Here is a 24,624-nt window from a genome sequence, read left to right on the forward strand (position 1 = left end):
CTGAGGACCGAGTTTGAGAACCACTGGTCTAGAACATAGGTCTGCAAACTCGGTCCTCAGGACCCCACACGGTGCATGTTTTGCAGGTAACCCAGCAGGTGCACAGGTGTATTAATTACTCACTGACACATTTTACAAGTCCACAGGTGGAGCTAATTATTTCAGTTGTGATTCTGTGAGGAGACCTGGAAAACATGCACTGTGTGGGGTCCTGAGGACCGAGTTTGAGAACCTGTGCATTCATTCATTGCTCAAAATATTGAAAAACATGTTCAAATCGGTTTCAAATATTTGTTTTTATATTACTATTTTTAAAATGTGTTTTTCAATTGTAACCACTTGGGTATAAAAGTAAAATGTAAATATGAACTAAATTACCAGTTTCAAGTCACAAAAGTACTTAGATACAAAAGGCTGATTCAAAATTGGGAGCAAAACAAAATAAACAAAATGAAGTAAAGCCATGTTGTGCTGCAGGTGGGGCAGATGTCATGTGCAGAGAGATTTACGGGTTAGCTTCTAAGCCACCCAGCGCTTCTGATCATGTTTGTGCCTGAAATTTAAAAGGGCAATGCTTTTACCAGCGAAATATGGCTAGTAATAGCATTGCCCTTATAAATTTTGGGCATAAACACAATCAGATGTTCTTAGTACATATACGCCTTACGCCTACTCACTGGCCGACCCGCCGCCGAGCTGCCCGACGGCGGATACGGCCGACGAGCGACCCGGCGGCGGGGGGGCAGTGACGGGGGGAGTGAAGTTTCTTCACTCCCCCCGTCACGCGGCTGCATTGAAGTGCAGGCAAATATGGACGAGATCGTCCATATTGGCCTGCATGCACAGCCGACGGGAGACCAGCGATGAACGAGCGCGGGGCCGCGCATCGTTCATCGCAGGAGTCTCCACACTGAAAGATATGAACGAGTTCTCGTTCATTTATGAACGAGATCGTTCATATCTTACAAAAAATCGGCCAGTGTGTAGGGCCCTTTAGATTTGGGAGGGGCACGTCCAATCTCAAATTTAAATAAACTGCAGTGTAAAAATACATCTGTTCATGGGCTACATGCAAAATCAGCTAGTATTTACCCTGCAGTGCAGTATAGTTTGCCCAGGTGCAAACTTCAATCTTATTTTGTTGTGCACCCAACTCAGAATCAGCCCTAAAATGAAATTTATTTAGCTCACCTTCTCTGCCTTGGAATCACACAGCCCAAAACAATAACCAGTATATTAATCAGTTGCATATCAGTCATCAGTATAAAGATTTCTTATACCTCTATTGAGTGCGTGTATAGTGCTACTCATATGCAATGCTGTACAGAGAATCAGGTGCACCAAGAGGGGGGATGCAGAGCCAGACCTAAACAATTTGATGCCCTAGGAAATAATTTGGCTAGTGACCCCTAGCACCTATGACCCAGCACCCCTCTCCCAGCACAGCATCTATTACCCAGCAGCACATATCACAGCAGCAGCCAGCAACACCCATCATCACCCATAGCAATCCTCATCTACAGAACCGTAACTAAACATTTTTGTGCCCTGTCCCAGCAAGAGTATTGGCGTTCCCATATTTGGAATAGAGGCAGCCAAAGAGGGGAATGGTCTTGCTGAGAAGGAGCATGGCCACCAGGGACGTTTTAACAGAGGAGGTGGCCTGTGTGCTGACTCCAGGTGGGACCCCTCGTCTACACGGCGCAGTAGGCTCCGGCATTGTGTCCACCATTCAGTCTACTGTGCAGTTGCAGATCTCTGGAACAGGATGCCTTCCATGTTCCGTGGACTAATGTCACTACTGCGCATTTGCTACGGTCATTTTGGCTTGGCTCCATCACAAAGCCTGTATGATGTTGTCCAGAAGAGCAACACGTGACGTCATGACACAGCTGAGCCAGTCTTTCACTTTACAGGGGTGCATGGACCTCTAGATACAGTATACTACTATGTATGTAAGCTGCTTTCCCCAGGGCAATTCCTGTGAACATGAATTATTCACCCTGCAGATATCTTGTGGCATTGGAGATGAAGGGGCTAATTCAGATCTGATCGCTGCTGTGCGTTTTCGCACAGCGGGCGGTCAGGTCTGAACTGGGCAGGAGGGGGCGGGCCGGCGTTTTAGGGGCGCAGTCCGGGCAACGCAGGTGTGCCCGAACCGCGTGGGGGGCGGGCCGCGGCAGCTGCGTGACATCACACGCAGCCGCTGCAACCCGGGATGCTACAAGGAGCTCCCTGCCAGCGCACAGGAGCTGCGCAAGATGCTTTTGTACTTGTGCAGGGGAAGGGCCCGAAATGTAAATATGGAGCGTCATTGTTATCATTTATGTATAAAGCACTGACATTTTATACGTTGGAATCATAACACAAATGACCTAGAATGATATGAGACGGAAAGAAAAATGAGTTTACAATCTAAGAGTTATAACATCGTATAATAATAATAATAATAATAATAGTTGGAGCAGTGTTTTGAATGGGTGGTATTCAGTATACTGGCGCTGGAATCCCGACACCCGGCATACCAACAACTATTCTCCCTCTTGGGGGTTCACGACCCCGCTGGAGGGAGAATAAATAGCGTAGCGCGCCACCGTGCCGAGCACAGCGAGCCCGCAAGGGGCTCATTTGCGCTCGCCCAGCTGTCGGTATGCCGGCGGTCAGGATCCCGGCTGCCGGCATACCATACTACACCCGTTTTGAATATTACACTGATCACGTCTTGCGTTTCTCATTGTAACTACTTCAATCCCTACTCAGCAGTATAACTCACAGGCAATAATGGCACTTCTCATTATCCGTAGTATATTAGTATTGGATATATTTTACTACTATACTGTATGATATATTAGTTACAGTAATAAGTAAATGTACTAATGAGTATTGTACTTTATGGTGATATTTTCATGTCTCACAGGACTGGATAGACAACGGCCCACCCAAAGTATTCTGGATTTCCGGATTTTATTTTACTCAGTCATTTCTGACAGGCGTCTCCCAGAATTATGCCAGAAAATATACCATTCCCATTGATCACATTGGCTTTCAGTTTGAGGTAAGATAAATAGAATCTTCTGTCTTGACCTTAGAATAGACAAAATAACAAAACCTGGTCAGAATCTGCTCCTATAATCCTGTCAGCAGTTTGCCATATAACTTGCTGCTAGCCTTCATTGCGTGTCCGGCCCTGCACCCGAAGCATTAGGAATTACTGAGGGAAATGAAATGAATCCGACAGATTGGCTGCTGCTGAGTTTCTATCCAGCATAATGTTGCTTATGCTACAACATGGCTGGATTGCAGCACCTAGATTGCAGCTAGTAGGATGGAGTAAAGAGTCACATAGAAAAGGTGTCTGAGAGGTGCGGAGGGAAGTTATCCAGCTCCACCCTGGATAACGTGTGATACAGGTTCCTGTCTTGCTCTGACGCTTTGCACAGGTTATGTCCATCATGTCTGCAGCCACAGCAAACAGACAGCTTAAAGTCAGATCTCCCAGATACTCTCCGGCTAGGCATAATCAGATCATTCTTACAGTATGTTGTGCAGCACGCCATCTGTGCAGTATGCCCACCATAGCCAGGAGCACTGGCAGAAGGTTGAAATTAATATTTAGTAGTCATGCAAAGTGGTGCCCAGAGGCAAAGGCCAACATTGCAAAGTGCAAGTCCAATGTACGAGAACTCATTGACACAGGCACATTCTGACAAAATAAGCGCACTGCACTGCCGCAATATTTGATGATTGCAATGTCTCTGTGTATAGCCAGACCCCATCAGTTCTGTCCTTTTGTCATTTCAGGTGACCTGTCATGAAAACACCATGGACAAGTTTCCCGAAGATGGTGCTTACATTAAAGGACTCTTCCTAGAAGGGGCACGGTGGGATAGACAGGAGATGCAAATTGGAGAATCTCTTCCCAAAATACTGTATGATTCTTTGCCTATCATTTGGCTTAAACCAGGAGAAACGTCAACTTTTCTGCATGAGAACTTATATTTTTGCCCTGTGTATAAAACCAGCGCAAGGCGAGGAACACTGTCAACAACCGGACATTCCACCAACTACGTCCTCTCCATAGAACTTCCCACCAGCAAGCCCCAGAAGCACTGGATAAATCGTGGTGTGGCTGCCTTGTGCCAGCTCGATGATTAGGCCATGGAAGAAATATCTTCAGTCTCTTCCCATGAGTTATCTATTTATTGCACATTATATTTCTATTTCATAATCTGAAATACCACACAAGCAATATTGTAATATATGTCTAAACTGTGCATATACTTCCATATAGGTTGCACAAATAAATATTCAAATGCATTAGTGGTTCAGCTTGTATTTAATCAAAATAGAAGTTAGAAGTTAATCATTGCATGCTGCCTAATGATGATATAGTTATATGACAGTCTCTCCAGTATCCTGATGACGTTCACACACTGTACTGATGTGATGGTCAGTTTGGCTGTTTTAGACCGATTTGGACATAGGGCCTAATTCAGACCTGATCGCAGCAGCAAAATTGTTCTCTAATGGGCAAAACCATGTGCACTGCTGGGGGGGGGGGGGGGAGGGGGTTCAGATATAACATGTGCAGAGAAATTTAGACTTGGATGGGTCGTTTTGTTTCTGTGCAGGGTAAATACTTAGTCCAACTAATTGAGGAACCAACTAGGTACAATGCAATCTTAGACCTGGTATTAACAAACAATCAGGATTTGGTATCGGGTATTATAGTAGGGGAACCCATAGGAAACAGCGACCACAATATGGTCACATTCAATATCAGTTTCTACAAACAGCCATATACTGGCTCAACTAAGACTCTAAACTTTAGCAAAGCAAATTTTGAAAAGATGAGGGTATTTTTCAGGGATATTGAATGGGAAGGTTTGTTTTTAGGAAAAAATACTACGGAGAAATGGGAGGTACTAAAATTCCTGCTAGCTAAAAATACACTCAAATATATTCCTATGAGTAGCAAAAAAGGGAATAAAAATCATAAACCGATGTGGCTTAACAAAAAGATTAAGGAACTTATGGGCAAGAAAAGGCGAGCATTTAAAAAATACAAATCTGACGGGGAAGCAAAGTCATTTCAGCACTATAAGGAATGTAACAAAAATTGCAAAAAGGAAATAAGAGCGGCTAAAGTAGAAACTGAAAAACTAGTAGCAAAGGAAAGCAAAGCGAATCCCAAAAAATTCTTTAAATACATTAATAGCAAGAGATTAAAAAAGGAGAGTATAGGCCCTTTAAAAGACAAGTTGGGAGTCTTAAGCAAAAATGATAATGACATAGCGGACACACTAAATTAGTTTTTTTAAACAGTATTCACTAGAGAGGACCCAATTCAGGGACTGACACACAATCTCAATAATGAGAATATCACACTGATAGGTACTTATTTAAGCGAGGAAGTAGTCTGTGACCGATTAAAACATTTAAAGATTAATAAATCACCAGGGCCCGATGGTATTCATCCAAGGGTTCTAATGGAGCTTCACTCTGAACTGGCAAAACCGCTATCTTTGATCTTTGAGGATTCAGTTATATCAGGTATGGTTCCCAAAGACTGGCGTATAGCGGAAGTAGTGCCTATATTCAAAAAGGGAAGTAAAGCTGAACCAGGTAATTATAGACCAGTTAGTCTTACATCTATAGTGGGGGAAGTATTGGAAGGTATTCTAAGAGATAGTATTCAGAAGTTCCTTGAAACCAATAAGGTCATTAAAAGGAATCAACATGGGTTTATGAAGGACAGATCCTGTCAAACCAACTTGGCTTTTATGAAACAGTAAGCGCAAACCTAGATCAGGGTAAAGACGTGGATGTAATCTTTTTAGACTTTGCCAAAGCGTTCGATACTGTACCACACATGAGACTTATCTACAAGCTACAAGAATCAGGGCTAGGAAGCACAATATGCACTTGGGTCAAAAACTGGTTAGATAATAGGAAGCAGCGCGTTGTGGTTAATGGATCTTTTTCAACTTGGACTGAAGTGCTAAGTGGTGTGCCGCAAGGCTCAGTATTAGGACCGCTATTGTTCAATATTTTTATTAACGACCTAACAGAAGGTCTAGAGAGCATGGTGTCAATTTTTGCAGATGATACCAAATTGTGTAAGGCTATAAATACAGAGGAGGATGCCGAGTCTCTTCAGAACGACTTAGTTAAAATAGAAGCATGGGCAGCCAAATGGAGAATGCGCTTCAACACAGACAAGTGTAAGGTAATGCACTGTGGTAACAAGAACAAAAATTACACCTACCTACTAAATGGGGTAAAATTAGGGGATTCTGTACTGGAAAAGGACTTAGGTGTCCTCATAGATAGCAAGCTAAGCGGTAGTACCCAAAGTAGGACTGCAGCAAAGAAGGCTAATAAGATATTAGCATGCATAAAACGGGGTATTGATGCTAGGGACGAGAGTATTATACTCCCGTTATATAAATCACTAGTGAGGCCACACCTTGAATACTGTGTACAATTCTAGGCACCGTACTGCAAAAAGGATATCCTGGAGCTTGAAAAGGTACAGAGGAGGGCGACCAAACTAATTAAGGGCATGGAGACGATGGAATACAAGGAAAGGCTTGAAAGACTAGGCATGTTTACATTGGAAAAGCGGAGACTAAGAGGGGATATGATCAACATCTACAAATATATAAGGGGACAATACACAGAGCTTGCGCGGGACCTGTTTTTGGTTAGATCAACACAGAGGACTCGTGGACACTCGCTCAGGTTAGAGGAGAGGAGATTCCGCACAATACGGCGTAAAGGCTTTTTCACGGTAAGGACAATACGTGTTTGGAATTCCCTGCCCGAGGGAGTTGTAATGGCGGAATCTGTCAACACCTTTAAGAATGGGTTAGATAAATTCCTATTGGATAAGGCTATCCAGGGGTATGGTGCATAGTCATGCATTATAGTTACTATAAATAGGGATAAAATGCAATGGCTGACAGCAGCATCAGTCAGAAATTTTAGTCAAATCATCATGCATAGGACACCACAAATAGGTTGAACTCGATGGACAATTGTCTTTTTTCAACCTCAGATACTATGTTACTATGTTACTATGTATGTTACTGGCTGCTTTATTTCTACACTGCAATTTAGATTTCAGTTTGAACACACCCCACCCAAATCTAACTCTCTCTGCATGTTACATCTGCCGCACCTGCAGTGCACATGGTTTTGCCCATTAGAGAAAAAGTTTGCTTCTGCGATCAGGTCTGAATTAGGCCCATAGATTCCAAACATGTGTGTGCAGGGGCATAGCCAGAACTTTGTGGACTCCATAGCAACATTTTGAAGGGGTCCCTGTCTAATGCTTCTAGAGAGACGCCTCTCCACAGAAGTTGCTAATTTTATGCCCCATAATAGTGCCCTAGTTACTGCTATTCCCCATAGAAGTGCCCTAGTTTATTTTATGAACCATAGTAGTGTCCTAGTTCACATTATGTCACATAGTAGGGCTGCCAGTACACATTATACAACACAGCATCCCCACTTGACATGATGACATACCGTATAATGCCCTCCAGTTCATACTATACCACATTACAATGAACAGGTCCAGGGGTATAACTAGATATATTGTAAACCAAAAGGCTAAAGTGTGTAAGGACCCCTATGCACCACAAAATTAGGAATAATGTATAAAACACATGTAACTGTGACAGGGAAGGTTGGCCCCTTTCAGCTCTGGGTCCCATAGCAGCTGCACTCCCTGCACCTATGGTAGCTACGCCCTTGTGTTTGGGAACTGATAAAAAAATAATAAAATAAAAACTGTACAATAGTTTATAGAGAATGTCAGCATACAGGTGGCATCAGTGTTCTTGCCTCAGACAGACATATTAATATCAAGTGACTGATTATTAAGAATAAAAGGGGATTGAAATCATAGAAACATATATCTTAGAGATGAGCGGGTTCGGTTCCCCCCGAACGTAGGGGACCTGAGGCGATCCGTGCCACAGCTTGGATCTCTCTGCCTGCCCCGGATCCCCAATCGAAGCAAAACCTCAGGATCCCGCTGTCGGATCCTGAGGTTTTGGCTCGGAGAGCAAAGTCCCCATTATATTAATAGGAGACTGCTGATTGGCTGAGACAGCCGTCTGTAACACCTCTCAGCCAATCAGATTGTCCCTATTGATTATAGTGCCGACACCGCCGCTTGCACCCCCACACTGCCGACACAGCCGCCAGCACCCCCGCACTGCCGACACCCCTGCACTTAGGACACTGCCGGCACTCCTGCACTGAGGACACCTCCGTCCCTTCTGCATTGCTGACACTGCTAGCACCACCACACTGAGGACATCACTGGCACCCCTGCTGCTAACAGTGTATGCAAGCCATACTATATCTGACCTGCACTGTAACGTGCACTGTATCTGGCCTTGCACTGTAGCCAACCATCACTGTATGCAACACGCACTGTAGCCTACACTGTATTCAACCCACACAGTATCCAACCCGCACTCTGAACTACACTGTATACGACTCGAACTGTATACCGCACAGTATCCGACCTGCACTGTATCTGAACTTGCACTGTAGCCAACACGCACTATATCCAACCCGCACTCCGACCTGCACTGTAACCTGTACTGTAACCGACCCACACTGTATACAACCCACACTGTATCTCATCCACACTATATGCGATCTGCACTATATACAACCTGCAAAGAATTCCACCTACACTGTGTCTGACCTGCACTGTAACCTGGTCAACATTTAACTGTGTGTCCCAAAGTATTCTGCACTGTACTACGCAGGTATGCTGTTTTTTTTTGTGATTGGGGAGATTTTGGGGAGCTACTCAACAAAAAGGCTGAGTAGGGGGCGTGGCTTGACGGGCTGGGGAGAAGGACGTGCCTTGGAGCTGCTCCTGCACGGCGTCCTTGAAATAGTGTATTACATATACCACACAGCCCACCGGGTTTCCCCACGGCCTCTCTCACTCCTCTACTGCTGACAGGGGACAGGAGGAAGTGGGTTGCGGAGCCGGGGGACGCTTAGAACGTCCTTGCAGGTTGCGGCCCACCTCTCTCCTCACAGCCGGGACCTCGAGTGCACCGGGCGCTGACCGCGGGTCTCCAAGGCAACGGAGCGGAGCTTCCCGCCCCGCTCGTGACCGCGGCTACAGCGCTACCACTTCTACCTCCCGGGAGTGCGCTACCCGGCGGTTCGGGTCCTGGCCCCCCTCCTGCATACCTCACACACTCACCCGCTCAATTGCTGGATCCCCCTGGTCACTTCCTCGGGCTACACATCTCCCGGCGGCCATCTTGAAAAAGGGAAAAAAAACGGAGAAGCCTGCAATCCCTTGCCACCAGCAGCCGTGACACATATTAGTGTCCTGACCAGGGAAGCTTCGATTTCTGCTGCCAGTCCAGACCTGTGGTGGGGGTGAGCTGAAGGGGGCAGAAAGGTACTCTGCCTCCACACAACACATATCTTTCTGCAACTATTATTATTTATTTTATTTTATATATATATAATAATACTTATTATTTGTCACCCCCTTCTGAAATATTAACTGCTACAGATAACTGACTATTACTGTTGAGTGATTGTCGTTATTGGTCACCTGACCTATTAATAGTGGATGTCCTGAAGCTATATGCCTATAAAATCTGCTGACAAGCCTTAATTTATGGAATTGGAGCTCCCCCGGCTGGTGTGAAATTATATTGCAGTTCATTTATTTTATCCTACTACCCTTTTTATGCCATACGCTCCTCATAATGGATAAATACATGGCTAAAACTCCCAGAAATCCCCGCGGTTCACAAACAAACAAAGGTCGGGGCCGTGACAATATTCCTGCGGACAGTCCTCAGTCACCGGCGTCTGGTCCTAATAATAGTCCATTGAGATGCTCATCACTTACTACAACAAAGGACTCCGCCAAATCCTTTACAACGCACGAGATCACTGACATTCTGGCTTCTCTCTTAGATCAAAAATTAGCCCCTTTAAAAGATTCATTGGATTCAGCCCTTACCCAGTTGAATCATCATGACCAACGTTTATCGGAGGCAGAGCAAAGAATCTCGGACCTTGAGGATGATCTAACAACGGCTAAAACGGCGCTCTCTGAACAAGATAAAATAGTGACGTCCATGCAAGAGAAACTTGAAGCTTTAGAGAACAGAAACAGAAGAAGTAATGTACGCCTTATAGGGCTGCCAGAAACGGTGAAACCTTACGAATTGATGAATCTGGTTTCTCAATGGCTGCCGAGAGAATTAAAATGTATATCAGACTCCGAATCAATGCTGATCGAACGTGTTCACCGTATTGGTCCTGATCGACAATCTACTAAAGATAGGCCCAGACCGGTTATCATGAAGTTTCTAAATTACGCTGATAAAGTTCATCTGCTTGATGCCTATAGAAAACGTTCCACTCTCAAATACCAGGAATCGAAGATCCTACTTTTTCAAGACTTCTCCTATATGGTGGCTGCAAAGCGACGAGAGTTTTCCCCGATATGCAAACGCATGTTCGAGATGGAACTTCGATTTGCATTATTGTATCCTGCCAAGTTGAGGGTCTCATACTCTGGAAAATCCTACTTCTTTGACACCCCGCAAGCTGCAAAGAACTTTGTGGACTCTTTGGCTTCTTCTCGCTCGTCCAGGATGGACGATGCGGATTGACACTACAGAGTTACATTGCGATGTCATCTCCACTTTCTTGAACATTCAGGTTACAGATGACCATATTTGATTCAGAATATACTCAGCATATTTCAGGTGGTTTAGTGCCTACATATGATGTAATGGTTCATAGCATTTGTAGGTATTTTTGTAAGACGAAACTTCACGTAGTAAATCTTTTCTTTAGTTTTATTTTTTTCTTCTTTGGCTCACTTGCCCTCCTTTTCTTATCCTCATTCCTTTTCTATATCTCACTGATCTCACTTCTTTTTTTTTCTCATCTTTACTCAGCTTTTAAAATGCTCTAGTATTAGACGGCCTTCTGGTCCGACATCCCTTTGGCTACTCTGGTATGATTATGTTCTGCAATGCTATGCTGGGATGCGGCTCAGTCGGAAATCCTCCTGGGTTCACATAATGTTGAAACGGTTTATGATAATTGTTGGAATTCTGATTGAGGTTAACACACATGGTATATTCCTACTAAATGTGATATGTTTATATTTCCCCCTGTTGGACTGGTATTCATCCTCCCCTTGCCCGCTCGCTGGGACGGGTAAAGGTTCACCAAAGAGAGTTGTTCATTTTATGACTTGGCCTAGGGTTGGCATCGGTTAAATGACAGCAATAGGTAATCCCCCTAAAATGATCAAAACAGCTCTTAAATTAGTAACTTGGAATGTGGAGGGCTTAAATTCCCCTATAAAGAGGAAGAAAATTCTGACCCACCTGAAACGTTTACGACCAGATATAGCTTTATTACAAGAAACACACTGGAAAATCTCTGACCCTAATGTGGTAAGAGATTCTTGGATAGGAGACTTTAAAACGGTATCTTACACATCTAAACAAAGAGGGGTCATGATTATTTTTAGCAAATTTCTTGTTTACAATATTAGTGACTGCTTAATAGACCCGGAGGGAAGATATCTGTTTTTGAAATTGACTATACACGATTTGCCCTATACAATAGCTAACATTTATGCTCCCACGGGCACTAATGCCCACTTTTTCACGGATATTTATGCAAAGTTACAAGACTGGGCAGAGGGTGCAATTATTATGGGTGGGGATTTTAACTGTGTTCAATCGACAGGATTAGACAGAACTACCTCCGCCAACGCCCATGATTCAGTCGCCACCCCAGCGCTCTCCTTACTGACCAGTTCGATGAGATTGTGTGATCCCTGGAGGTGTCAACATCCTGAATCTCGTGAGTATACGTTTTACTCACATCCCCATCACTCCTCGTCTAGACTAGACTATTGGCTGATCTCGGATACTCTTCTACAACAGGTAGTACACTCCCAGATAGATCCTATCCTCCTTTCGGACCATGCTCCGGTGTGGTTCACTATAAGATTGGACACTCCTATACCACACTCTTACAACTGGAGGTTTCCAGCTTACATGGAGAACTCTTCGGACTTTCGCCTGCATCTTGAACAGTCATTTCTAAACTATAAGACTGATAATATAGAACATGTTGAAGACATAAATCTATTTTGGTCCGCCTCGAAGCCAGTAATACGTGGTCAGATCATGGAATATATTTCCAGGAGACGCAAGGCACTTAACAATCAATTAAAGGATCTTAGTCAGAATTTAACTAAAACTTATGATATACTCATTGCACACTACTCACATGAAAATCGCCAGGCCTACCTTGCAGCAAAACAGCAATATGATGCCCTATGTACCGAGCGATCGAGTTTCTCTCATGATATTCATAGGAACAGGTTTTTTTAGAACTGGCAATAAATCGGGCCGGTTATTGGCAAATTTAGTTCGGTCATACTCTGCTCCTTCACGTATTACCCAATTGTCTACTGATTCTACCTCTACTGTTATGGATACCCCTGCTATCTCGGAAGAATTCTTACGATATTATCAAACTTTGTATCAGTCTCCTCCTGATCATCCAATAGATGGTCTGAGATTTCTGGAAAAAGCAGGACTCCCAGTATTAACTGAGGAAGAGAGAGCATCGCTAACGGCACCGGTCCAGGAATCGGAATTATTATTTTTAATTAAATTATTGAAAAAAGGGAAATCCCCTGGCCCGGACGGGTTTGGGGCAGAGTACTACCGAATGCTTGCTCCCCACTTGATACCATACATGCTAGCTCTTTTCAACTCACTATTGCAAGGAAATTCAGCCCCGACCGGTTTTGATGAAGCTAGAATAGTGGTCTTTCCGAAACCGGGAAAAGACCCTAAATATGTTCAATCCTATAGGCCGATATCCTTACTGAACCAGGACTTAAAGTTATTTACTAAATTGTTAGCATCTCGACTTCAGCCCATTCTGCAGCGAATCTTACATCCTGCTCAAAATGGGTTTGTCCGAAACAGAACCTCAGTACATAATATACGTACTTTGTTGGCAGCGATACATAGCTCGAAACAATCAGAGTGTCAAAAAGCCCTTATAGTCAGTTGTGATGCCGATAAGGCATTTGACCGCGTCTCCTGGTCTCATATACTGCGAGTCCTACAGGCCCAACACTTTGGTACGGAGTTTATTAACATCTTTAAAACTCCATATGCCGCACCACAGGCGTTTATCACGATTAATGGATTAAACACTAAATCATTTCAGTTACATAGGGGGACGAGACAGGGTTGCCCCCTCTCCCCCTTACTATTTAATCTGGCTTTGGATCCGCTCATACGCACATTTATAGATGACGTGTCCTGGAAAGGTATAGAAGTGGGCTCTCATACCATAAAAGTATCCGCTTTTGCGGATGATCTTTTACTATACTTTAGCGATCCTATAACATCCTTTCCCTCACTATTAACCACTTTGCGGAATTTCAATTTAATATCAGGATTTTTGATTAATTTTGATAAGACGGAGGCACTGGCGTTGGGTGGGGATGCGAGAGGGGGTTGGGATGATACGTTTCCATTTAAATGGGCGCATGATTGTATAACGTATCTTGGTATACGTGTGTCATCTAGATCCTCGGAATTGTATTCTTTAAATTTTTCTTACTACATTAATAAGATGATCGAGGACTTTACGAGATGGCAACACCTTCCGATCTCGTACTTGGGTAGGTGTCATCTGTATAAAATGGTGTCTTTCCCGCGTTTGCTTTACCCAATACAGATGCTCCCATTCTTGTTAGCAAAAAAGGATATACATACAATAAATAAAGCCATTACTAAATTTATATGGGCGAATAAACGTCCTCGTATCGCATTGTTTAAATTAAAACAACCACCCTCACTTGGGGGAGTCAATCTCCCCTGCCTGGAAGATTACTCTCTGGCGGCTAATTATAGATGTGCCTTAGACTGGATAGGCAATGGGGACAATTTTGTTAACAAGGCACTAGAACAGGATTTGTTCCCTAGTCATGATCTATTACAGATATTACATTTCCCGAATTCCTCCATATTACAAGATATAAAGTCAATTCCATTAATATATGCTCCTTACAAGGCGTGGCATCAAATTAGAAAACGTCTCAAGCTCACTCTATCACATTCCCTGTTCCAGCCTTTATTAGGGAATCCATCTTTTCAGGGGGGAGAGGCAGGTGAGGTTATACACAGTTGGCACCTCCAGGGTCTCCGGTCACTATTTCAATTCTTAAACGATGATTGCTCAGCGGTATTATCTTTGTCCCAATTACAAGATAGATACCCGACTTTGAATTTTCCTTTCTTTGCATATTTTCAAATACGTAGTTTTGCCGCGTCCGTTATAGCCAATTTACAGCCCATTGACCTCACTTTTCCGCTTGATGGAATAGTACGACGACGTCTAGACTCCCCTTACTCTACATCTTTAATATATACTTATACCAGACGAAAGATTGACTGTACTCAACTCACCACGGGCATGGCTAAATGGAAAGACGTCTTCCCGGGAATGGATATACACACTATTATTAAATGGTCTAATTTGCTTAATAAACAGTTGGTATCTTCCTCATATGCGGAAATGCATTTGAAGATTTTACATAGAGCTTATTATACTTCTCGACTACGGTTTCTTACAGGGGCAGCAGACGACTCTCTATGTTTCAAATGTAGGTCCCCTGATGCTGATATTATACATTGTTTATGGTCTTGCCCAGTTATACAATCATTCTGGGATCTAATACAGATATACATTAAAACTAATCTGGGTATTCCATTCACATTAACAATGGCATGGGCCTTTTGGAATTATATAGAACCCCAAACCTCTGCAATGACCAAGGGTACACGACTGCTTCTGGCTCGCATCACAGCTGCAGCGAAGAAAACAATATTATCTCAGTGGATACAAAAAGACCATATCCCCATTTCTCTTATGCTACCCCGGTTATTATTCCTATTCCAAATGGATTGGACTGAATGTTCTTTAGATGTTGAATCCCGTGCTGCTATGTTTTTTGCGATTTGGATTCCTTTTTTGCTCACATTACCTGTTGATACCAGAGAGAATATCCGTAAGGTGGTTAGACTAACAACTTGGTATAATATGGCAACTCTTACTGATGGGTCGCCACCGTTCTGAATTTCTTTAAATGGGGTTTTAGCCATTAGGCATCTACCGTCCCTCCTACACTCATTGCTATACTGGTATGTAGCTGTTACGTATTGTTATACTGTTCTTCATGTCCATTGGGGAATGTATTAGCTTGCTTCATAGTATTTTACAACCAAGCATATCACTGTAATGTACGGACAGCTGTTTTTCGACTGTCCGCCTTTAATGTTCCATGTTATACTATTACATGTGTGTTATTTTTCTTTTTCTTTTGTTCAATAAACACAATTTAAAAAAAAAAAAGGCTGAGTGATCATGGGCTTTACATGGGCACAGAGTGCCAGTCATCAGTGACCCAGGGCTCCCAGGAGGGAGGTAAAGACTGAGCACTGAGACTAGGCATGTGCACTTGTGTATGGGGGCATCAATGTCTGCTGTTGCTATTTTACACATGGTTTCATTTTTTTTTCTTTGCTGTTTGGTAACTACTTTAGAGCAATGATATTGTACATACGATTCTCAGGAAATGTCTGTGTTGGATTGTTTTCTATTGATAGTTCTTGTGAGTTGGTTTGATTGGTTATTGCTAATACAGTACTAATTTGTAAATCATTTTTAAACAGAAATATCTGCCGTGTGTATGTGCAGCTGCTCTGTTGCCTAGTTTAGCTAGCCAGGGTTTGGCCTATGTTGGTGAACAATATTGTGAGCAGTGAGGTGGTCAAAATTGACTAGAAATTAGTGGAAATTAATGTTATTCAGGTTAATAATACTGTAGGAACAAAAACACCCCCAAATTCTGTTATTTTAGCTGTTTTGATGATTTTTTCGAAAAAATACAGACCAAAACCACCGCAAAGGGTGGTTTTGGCAAAACCAATCCAGATCCAAAACACGAAGGAGATCCAAAACCAAAACACAAAACCCGAAAAATGGCCCAGTGCACACCCCTAATATATTTCCCTTCTTATCTGAGAAGTGTTCAAATAAGGGATCATCTGTTCATAAATGATATAGGCCCTCATTCTGAGTTGATCGCTATTTGCTTTCGGTCGCAACGCGGCGATTAGGTGAAAAAGCGGCATTTCTGTGCATGCATACGGGCCGCAGTACGCATGCGCAAAGTACTTTCACACAAAACTATGCAGTTTTACACAAGGTCGAGCGACGCTTTTCTGACGCTCTGTTGATCGGTGAGTGATTAACAGGAAGTGGGTGTTCCTGGGTGGTAACTGCCCATTTTCATGGAGTGTGCTAAAAAACGCAGGTGTGACAGGTAAAACGCAGGCGTGTCTGGGGAAACGGGGGAGTGGCTGGCCGAACGCAGGGCGTGTTTGTGACGTCAAAGCAGGAACTAAACTGGAAAAAAGCAAATTGGTAGCAGCCCTGCGCTTACTAGCTGCTGCTTGTTCCTAGAAAATAGAGGTTACACCCAGAAACCTCTTAAACCATGGAATATACAAAAAGGAAACCAGGAACTAGCGCTGCATAGTACATATAGATCTGAAGGTAATCCTTTGCAGTTCTACACGATCCACTGCTTTATCTCTCTCTGGAATTACACTTACAGATAAATTCTACCACGCGTGTCCATAAAGGTATCTTTGTATCAGAATCAATGTGCTGTCCCACACCAATAGAAACGTTACACACTTACAGGATATTTCTATCTCGCGTGTCCATAAAGGTATCTTTTGCTGTATGTAGAAGGCCCCCAAAAAGACTTCACATGATATATGGATATACAAAATAACTTACATTAACTTCCTTTCACGCGTGCCCATAAAGGTATCTTTGTCTGGTATGTCGTCCCAAAGAAGGATTCTGTACAGTTGATTATCCACAAGTGAAAGATTTTAATACATGAAGTTAAAAAAATATGAACAGAGTTCAAACAAAGGAATCCAGGTATCGGCGGCTGATGTAAGACTTCTTCTCTCACCGACCGGCTGCAGACAGGTAAGCGAATCACCGAGTCCCAGGATCCCACACTGCAAGCAGCAGACGGCTTCAGCGGCAGACGGCTTCAACGCGTTTCTGGGAGTTCACTCCCCTTTGTCAAGACGCGTTGAAGCCGTCTGCCGCTGAAGCCGTCTGCTGCTTGCAGTGTGGGATCCTGGGACTCGGTGATTCGCTTACCTGTCTGCAGCCGGTCGGTGAGAGAACAAGTCTTGCATCAGCCGCCGATACCTGGATTCCTTTGTTTGAACTCTGTTCATATTTTTTTAACTTCATGTATTAAAAACTTTCACTTGTGGATAATCAACTGTACAGAATCCTTCTTTGGGACGACATACCAGACAAAGATACCTTTATGGGCACGCGTGAAAGGAAGTTAATGTAAGTTATTTTGTATATCCATATATCATGTGAAGTCTTTTTGGGGGCCTTCTACATACAGCAAAAGATACCTTTATGGACACGCGAGATAGAAATATCCTGTAAGTGTGTAACGTTTCTATTGGTGTGGGACAGCACATTGATTCTGATACAAAGATACCTTTATGGACACGCATGGTAGAATTTATCTGTAAGTGTAATTCCAGAGAGAGATAAAGCAGTGGATCGTGTAGAACTGCAAAGGATTACCTTCAGATCTATATGTACTATGCAGCGCTAGTTCCTGGTTTCCTTTTTGTATATTCCAGGAACTAAACTGTCTGCAGTGATTGCAAGGTAGGAGTAGGTTTGGAGCTGCTCAGAAACTGCATGAAAAATTTTACGAGCAGTTCTGCTAACCTTTTGTTCGCACGTCTGCTAAGCTAAGATACACTCCCAGAGGGCGGCGGCCTAGCGTTTGCACTGCTGCTAAAAGCAGCTAGCGAGCGATCAACTCGGAATGAGGGCCATAGTCACTGTGAAGCACATTACTCTACAGCAGGCTGTCACTACTACCCTAAGACTAATGTGGGCCAAATATCTTCGCCCACGCTTCCCCAATTTTCCAATCCAACCTGCTGATTTTGCGATCAGCAGACATCACTGATTGGCAATCCTTTGGGGATATTCAACATGTTAAAAATCCCTGACTTGTTGAGTCGTGGTAGAGGGATCGGAAAAATGCCTGATATATGGGCCCCTAAAGACTGCAATAACATGTATTCATATGTAACTTAGTACATTTTAGGTCCTTAGGTATGGTATACTAAATTATGTAATATCCAATTATCTGGTAAATTGTTAAATAGCGTGCATTCTGGGTAATAGATCCTGAACCTGTACGTGATATGGAATTCATGCAGATGATGTCCTTATGTATCAAGGATGTACTTTGTGATAAGGAAGCAGTAAGTTATTAAAGAGCCAGACTAGACGCAGGAAGTATAGGGCAAGCAATGTGAAATCATCTAGGACAAGGTGCAGGGCCGCTGACAGCTCCTGCGAACCCAATTACTGGGAGGGGGTGTAGCCAACATGGGGAGGTGTGGCCAGACCCCTTCTTAGAAAATATAAAAAATTATAGCTTAAGTGAAACCGCGAAGGGGAGTGTCGTGGTCAGATCCAATGGGCAACGGTGGGTGTGATCACTCCCCTCCCACACATCACGCAGGGAGAGAGAGAACTCACTGCTTATGCAGCTGCCTCTCTCCCCAACCCCAATGGGGAAGGGGTAGCAGCAGGATCTGGGCCTCCAACGGGCCCCTCCAACAGGCCCAGGATCGGATAAACATTTATATAGACTTTAGCATTGGTCGATAAGCCAGATTTTGTTATGGATCGCGATGCTACACATGGATGCCAAAAATTCCTATGCATGTGCCCATCCTCTGCATATCTCCTTATGCCTGGAGAGGGGAACTGGGCATGCAATATGGCCATGTTCACATAACTACGACCAGAGGTTAAAGTGGTCTGGAACAGGGCGGAACTGCGTTCCGTCACTTCTAATTGAAGGCGGAACCAGTTCCACCTGCGTCTGGTCACTAGCATCGGGTCCCGGCTGCAGTGCATTTTAAAGCTGGCAGTGGTCGCCAGCCAATCCCGGCTCACGGGCGGACCTGCTGCCAGTTAAAAGAAACAAGCCTTTTTTTAAAAGAAAACTGGCGTGAGCCAATCACGGCTCGCGGATCGCCAGCCTGTGAGAGGCTGCCAAGTGGAAAATCTGTTGTTGGTACCGGAAGGCTGGCACAACAATACGCAATAATAATTATCAGTGACAGTTCTGATTGGCTGGTTGTGCACTGACCTCTTCAGCTACTAGTACATCATTCATGAGCATCACAACTACATCATACAGTATATGCATTTCTTACTTGGCATTTACATTTAGTCAACTACAGATACAAAGAATCCCATTTAATTTTCTCTAACGTCCTAGTGGATGCTGGGGACTCCGTAAGGACCATGGGGAATAGACGGGCTCCGCAGGAGACTGGGCACTCTATAAGAAAGATTTGGTACTATCTGGTGTGCACTGGCTCCTCCCTCTATGCCCCTCCTCCAGACCTCAGTTAGATTTCTGTGCCCGGCCCGAGCTGGTTGCACACTAGGAGCTCTCCTGAGCTGCTAGAAAGAAAGTTTAAATTAGGTTTTTTATTTTACAGTGAGACCTGCTGGCAACAGGCTCACTGCATCGAGGGACTAAGGGGAGAAGAAGCGAACCTACCTGCTTGCAGCTAGCTTGGGCTTCTTAGGCTACTGGACACCATTAGCTCCAGAGGGATCGACCGCAGGACTCGTCCTTGGTGTTCGTTCCCGGAGCCGCGCCGCCGCCCCCCTTACAGAGCCAGAAGCATGAAGATGGTCCGGAAAATCGGCGGCAGAAGACTTCAGTCTTCACCAAGGTAGCGCACAGCACTGCAGCTGTACGCCATTGCTCCTCATACACACTTCACACTCCGGTCACTGAGGGTGCAGGGCGCTGGGGGGGGGGGGGGGCGCCCTGAGCAGCAATAATATCACCTTGGCTGGCAAAATAACCACAATATATAGCCCCAGAGGCTATATATGTGGTAATTACCCCTGCCAGAATACAGAAAAAAGCGGGAGAAAAGGCCGCCGAAAAAGGGGCGGAGCCATCTCCCTCAGCACACTGGCGCCATTATTCCCTCACAGTTCCGCTGGAAGGAAGCTCCCTGACTCTCCCCTGCAGTCTACACTACAGAAAGGGTAAAAAAGAGAGGGGGGCACTAAATTTGGGCGCAGTTTAATACAATAAGCAGCTATAAAGGGTCATAATTCAGTTAGTCCCTGTATTATTATAGCGCTCTGGTGTGTGCTGGCATACTCTCTCTCTGTCTCCCCAAAGGGCTTTTGTGGGGTCCTGTCTCCTTTAAGAGCATTCCCTGTGTGTGTGTGCGGTGTGTCGGTACGGCTGTGTCGACATGTTTGATGAGGAGACTTATGTGGAGGCGGAGCAGATGCCTATAAATGTGATGTCACCCCTTGCGGGGCAGACACCTGAGTGGATGGATTTATGGAAGGAATTACGTGCAAGTGTCGACTCCTTACATAAAAAATTTGACGACATGCCAAATGCGGGACAGCCGGCTTCTCAGCTCGTGCCTGCCCAGATGATTCAAAGGCCGTCAGGGGCCCTGAAACGACCACTACCTCAGATGGCAGACACAGATGTCGACACAGATACTGATGCAAGTGTCGACGACGATGAGTCAAATTTAATGTCCACTAGGGCCATTTGTGGCATGATTGAGGCAATGAAAGAGGTATTACACCTTGCTGATATAAACCCAGGTACCTCAAAAAAGGGTATTATGTTTGGGGAGAAAAAACTACCTATAGTTTTTCCCCCATCTGAGGAATTGAATGAGGTGTGTGAAGAAGCGTGGGCTTTCCCCGATAAAAAATTGGTGATTTCAAAAAAATTACTAATGGCGTTCCCTTTCTCGCCAGAGGATAGGTCACGTTGGGAAACTCCCCCTAGGGTGGATAAAGCGCTCACACGTTTGTCTAAAAAGGTGGCACTACCGTCTCCGGATACGGCCGCCCTAAAGGAACCTGCTGATAGAAAGCAGGAGGCTATCCTAAAATCTATATACACACACACTGGTGTTATACTGAGACCAGCTATTGCTTCAGCCTGGATGTGCAGTGCTGCTGCTGCTTGGTCAGATTCCCTGTCGGAAAATATTGACACCCTAGACAGAGACACTATATTGCTAACCATAGAGCATATAAAAGACTCAGTCTTGTACATGAGAGATGCACAGAGGGAGATCTGCCGGCTGGCATCTAGAATAAGTGCATTGTCCATTTCTGCTAGGAGAGGCTTATGGACTCGGCAGTGGACAGGAGATTCTAAAAGGCACATGGAAGTTTTGCCTTATAAGGGTGAGGAGTTATTCGGGGACGGTCTCTCAGACCTTGTTTCCACAGCAACAGCTGGGAAGTCTGCATTTTTGCCCCATGTCCCCTCACAGCCTAAGAAAGCACCGTATTACCAAGTACAGTCCTTTCGACCCCAGAAAAACAGGCGGGGAAAAGGCGGGTCCTTTCTGTCTAGAGGCAGAGGAAGGGGGAAAAAACTGCAACACACAGCAGGTTCCCAGGACCAAAAGTCCTCCCCCGCTTCTTCCAAATCCGCCGCATGACGGTGGGGCTCCACAGGCGGAGCCAGGTACGGTGGGGGGCCGCCTCAAGAATTTCAGCGATCAGTGGGCTCGCTCACGGGTGGATCCCTGGATCCTTCAAGTAGTATCTCAGGGGTACAAGCTGGAATTTGAGGCGCCTCCCCCCCGCCGTTTCCTCAAATCAGCCTTACCGACGACTCCATCGGGCAGGGAGGCTGTGCTAGAGGCCATTCACAAGCTGTATTCCCAGCAGGTGATAGTCAAGGTACCCCTACTTCAACAAGGCCGGGGCTACTATTCCACACTGTTTGTGGTACCGAAACCAGACGGTTCGGTGAGACCCATTTTAAATTTGAAATCCTTGAACACTTACATAACAAAATTCAAGTTCAAGATGGAATCGCTCAGGGCGGTTATTGCAAGCCTGGACGAGGGGGATTACATGGTATCCCTGGACATCAAGGATGCTTACCTGCATGTCCCTATTTACCTTCCTCACCAGGAGTACCTCAGATTTGTGGTACAGGATTGCCATTACCAATTCCAGACACTACCGTTTGGACTGTCCACGGCACCGAGGGTGTTTACCAAAGTAATGGCAGAAATGATGATACTCCTTCGAAAAAAGGGAGTTTTAATTATCCCGTACTTGGACGATCTCCTTATAAAGGCGAGGTCCAGGGAGCAGTTACTGGTCGGAGTAGCACTATCTCGGGAAGTGCTACAACAGCATGGCTGGATTCTGAACATTCCAAAGTCACAACTGGTTCCTTCCACTCGCTTACTGTTCCTGGGGATGATTTTGGATACAGAACTGAAAAAAGTGTTTCTCCCGCAGGAGAAAGCCAAGGAGCTGTCATCTCTAGTCAGAGACCTCCTAAAACCAAAACGGGTATCGGTGCATCGCTGCACACAAGTCCTGGGAAAAATGGTGGCTTCATACGAAGCAATTCCATTCGGCAGGTTCCATGCGAGGACCTTCCAGTGGGACCTCTTGGACAAGTGGTCGGGATCGCATCTTCAGATGCATCAACTGATAACCCTGTCTCCAAGGACCAGGGTGTCTCTACTGTGGTGGCTGCAGAGTGCTCATCTTCTAGAGGGCCGCAGATTCGGCATACAGGACTGGGTCCTGGTGACCACGGATGCCAGCCTTCGAGGCTGGGGGGCAGTCACACAGGGAAGAAACTTCCAAGGACTATGGTCAAGTCAGGAGACTTCCCTGCACATAAATATTCTGGAGCTGATGGCCAATTACAATGCCCTAAGTCAGGCAAAACCCCTGCTTCAAAACCAGCCAGTACTGATCCAGTCAGACAACATCACGGCGGTCGCCCATGTAAACCGACAGGGCGGCACGAGAAGCAGGACGGCGATGGCAGAAGCCACAAGGATTCTCCGATGGGCGGAAAATCACGTGTTAGCACTGTCAGCAGTGTTCATTCCGGGAGTGGACAACTGGGAAGCAGACTTCCTCAGCAGGCACGACCTCCACCCGGGAGAGTGGGGACTTCATCCAGAAGTCTTCCTACTGTTGGTAAACCGTTGGGAAAGGCCACAGGTGGACATGATGGCGTCCCGCCTCAACAAAAAGCTAAAGAGATATTGCGCCAGGTCAAGGGACCCTCAGGCGATAGCTGTGGACGCTCTAGTGACACCGTGGGTGTACCAGTCGGTTTATGTGTTCCCTCCTCTGCCTCTCATACCAAAGGTACTGAGGATAATAAGGAGAAGAGGAGTAAGAACGATACTCGTGGTTCCGGATTGGCCAAGAAGGGCTTGGTACCCGGAACTTCAAGAAATGATATCAGAGGACCCATGGCCTCTACCGCTCAGACAGGATCTGCTGCAGCAGGGGCCCTGTCTGTTCCAAGACTTACCGCGGCTGCGTTTGACGGCATGGCGGTTGAATTCCGGATCCTAAAGGAAAAGGGCATTCCGGAGGAAGTCATTCCTACGCTGATAAAAGCCAGGAAAAAAGTAACCGCGAACCATTATCACCGTATTTGGCGAAAATATGTTGCGTGGTGTGAGGCCAGGAAGGCCCCAACAGAGGAATTTCAGCTGGGTCGCTTTCTACACTTCCTACAGTCGGGAGTGACTATGGGCCTAAAATTGGGTTCCATTAAGGTCCAGATTTCGGCCCTGTCGATTTTCTTCCAGAAAGAACTGGCTTCACTGCCTGAAGTTCAGACTTCTGTAAAGGGAGTGCTTCATATTCAGCCCCCTTTTGTGCCTCCTGTGGCACCTTGGGATCTCAATGTGGTGTTGAGTTTCCTAAAATCACATTGGTTTGAACCACTTAAAACTGTGGATCTGAAATATCTCACGTGGAAAGTGGTCATGTTATTGGCCTTGGCTTCGGTCAGAATTGGCGGCTTTGTCTTGTAAAAGCCCTTATCTGAATTTTCATATGGATAGGGCAGAATTGAGGACTCGTCCCCAGTTTCTCCCTAAGGTGGTATCTGCTTTTCACTTGAACCAACCTATTGTGGTGCCTGCGGCTACTAGGGACTTGGAGGATTCCAAGTTACTGGATGTGGTCAGGGCCTTGAAACTTTATGTTTCCAGGACGGCTGGAGTCAGGAAGACTGACTCGCTTTTTGTCCTGTATGCACCCAACAAGATAGGTGCTCCTGCTTCTAAGCAGACTATTGCTCGCTGGATTTGTAGCACAATTCAGCTGGCGCATTCTGCGGCTGGATTGCCGCATCCTAAATCAGTGAAAGCCCATTCCACGAGGAAAGTGGGCTCATCTTGGGCGGCTGCCCGAGGGGTCTCGGCTTTACAACTTTGCCGAGCTGCAACTTGGTCAGGGGCAAACACGTTTGCTAAATTCTACAAATTTGATACCCTGGCTGAGCAGGACCTTGAGTTCTCTCATTCGGTGCTGCAGAGTCATCCGCACTCTCCCGCCCGT

The 24,624-nt window shown here is 45.1% G+C and overlaps 1 protein-coding gene across 2 annotated transcripts in view; it reads left to right on the forward strand.

The window, feature by feature from the left end:
• The window catches only part of DNAH3 (dynein axonemal heavy chain 3), a 952,415-nt gene extending 948,098 nt beyond the window's left edge, over window positions 1-4,317 (forward strand). For both annotated transcript variants that reach the window (XM_063934423.1, XM_063934424.1), the window contains 2 exons: window positions 2,918-3,055; window positions 3,802-4,317. In XM_063934423.1, coding sequence (XP_063790493.1) covers window positions 2,918-3,055; window positions 3,802-4,155 — 492 coding nt within the window. In that variant the 3' untranslated portion in view covers window positions 4,156-4,317. The remainder of the gene's footprint in view (window positions 1-2,917; window positions 3,056-3,801) is intronic.
• Window positions 4,318-24,624: the final 20,307 nt, after the last annotated feature.

The sequence above is a fragment of the Pseudophryne corroboree genome, chromosome 7, assembly GCF_028390025.1.
Source record: "Pseudophryne corroboree isolate aPseCor3 chromosome 7, aPseCor3.hap2, whole genome shotgun sequence".
Taxonomy (NCBI): domain Eukaryota; kingdom Metazoa; phylum Chordata; class Amphibia; order Anura; family Myobatrachidae; genus Pseudophryne; species Pseudophryne corroboree.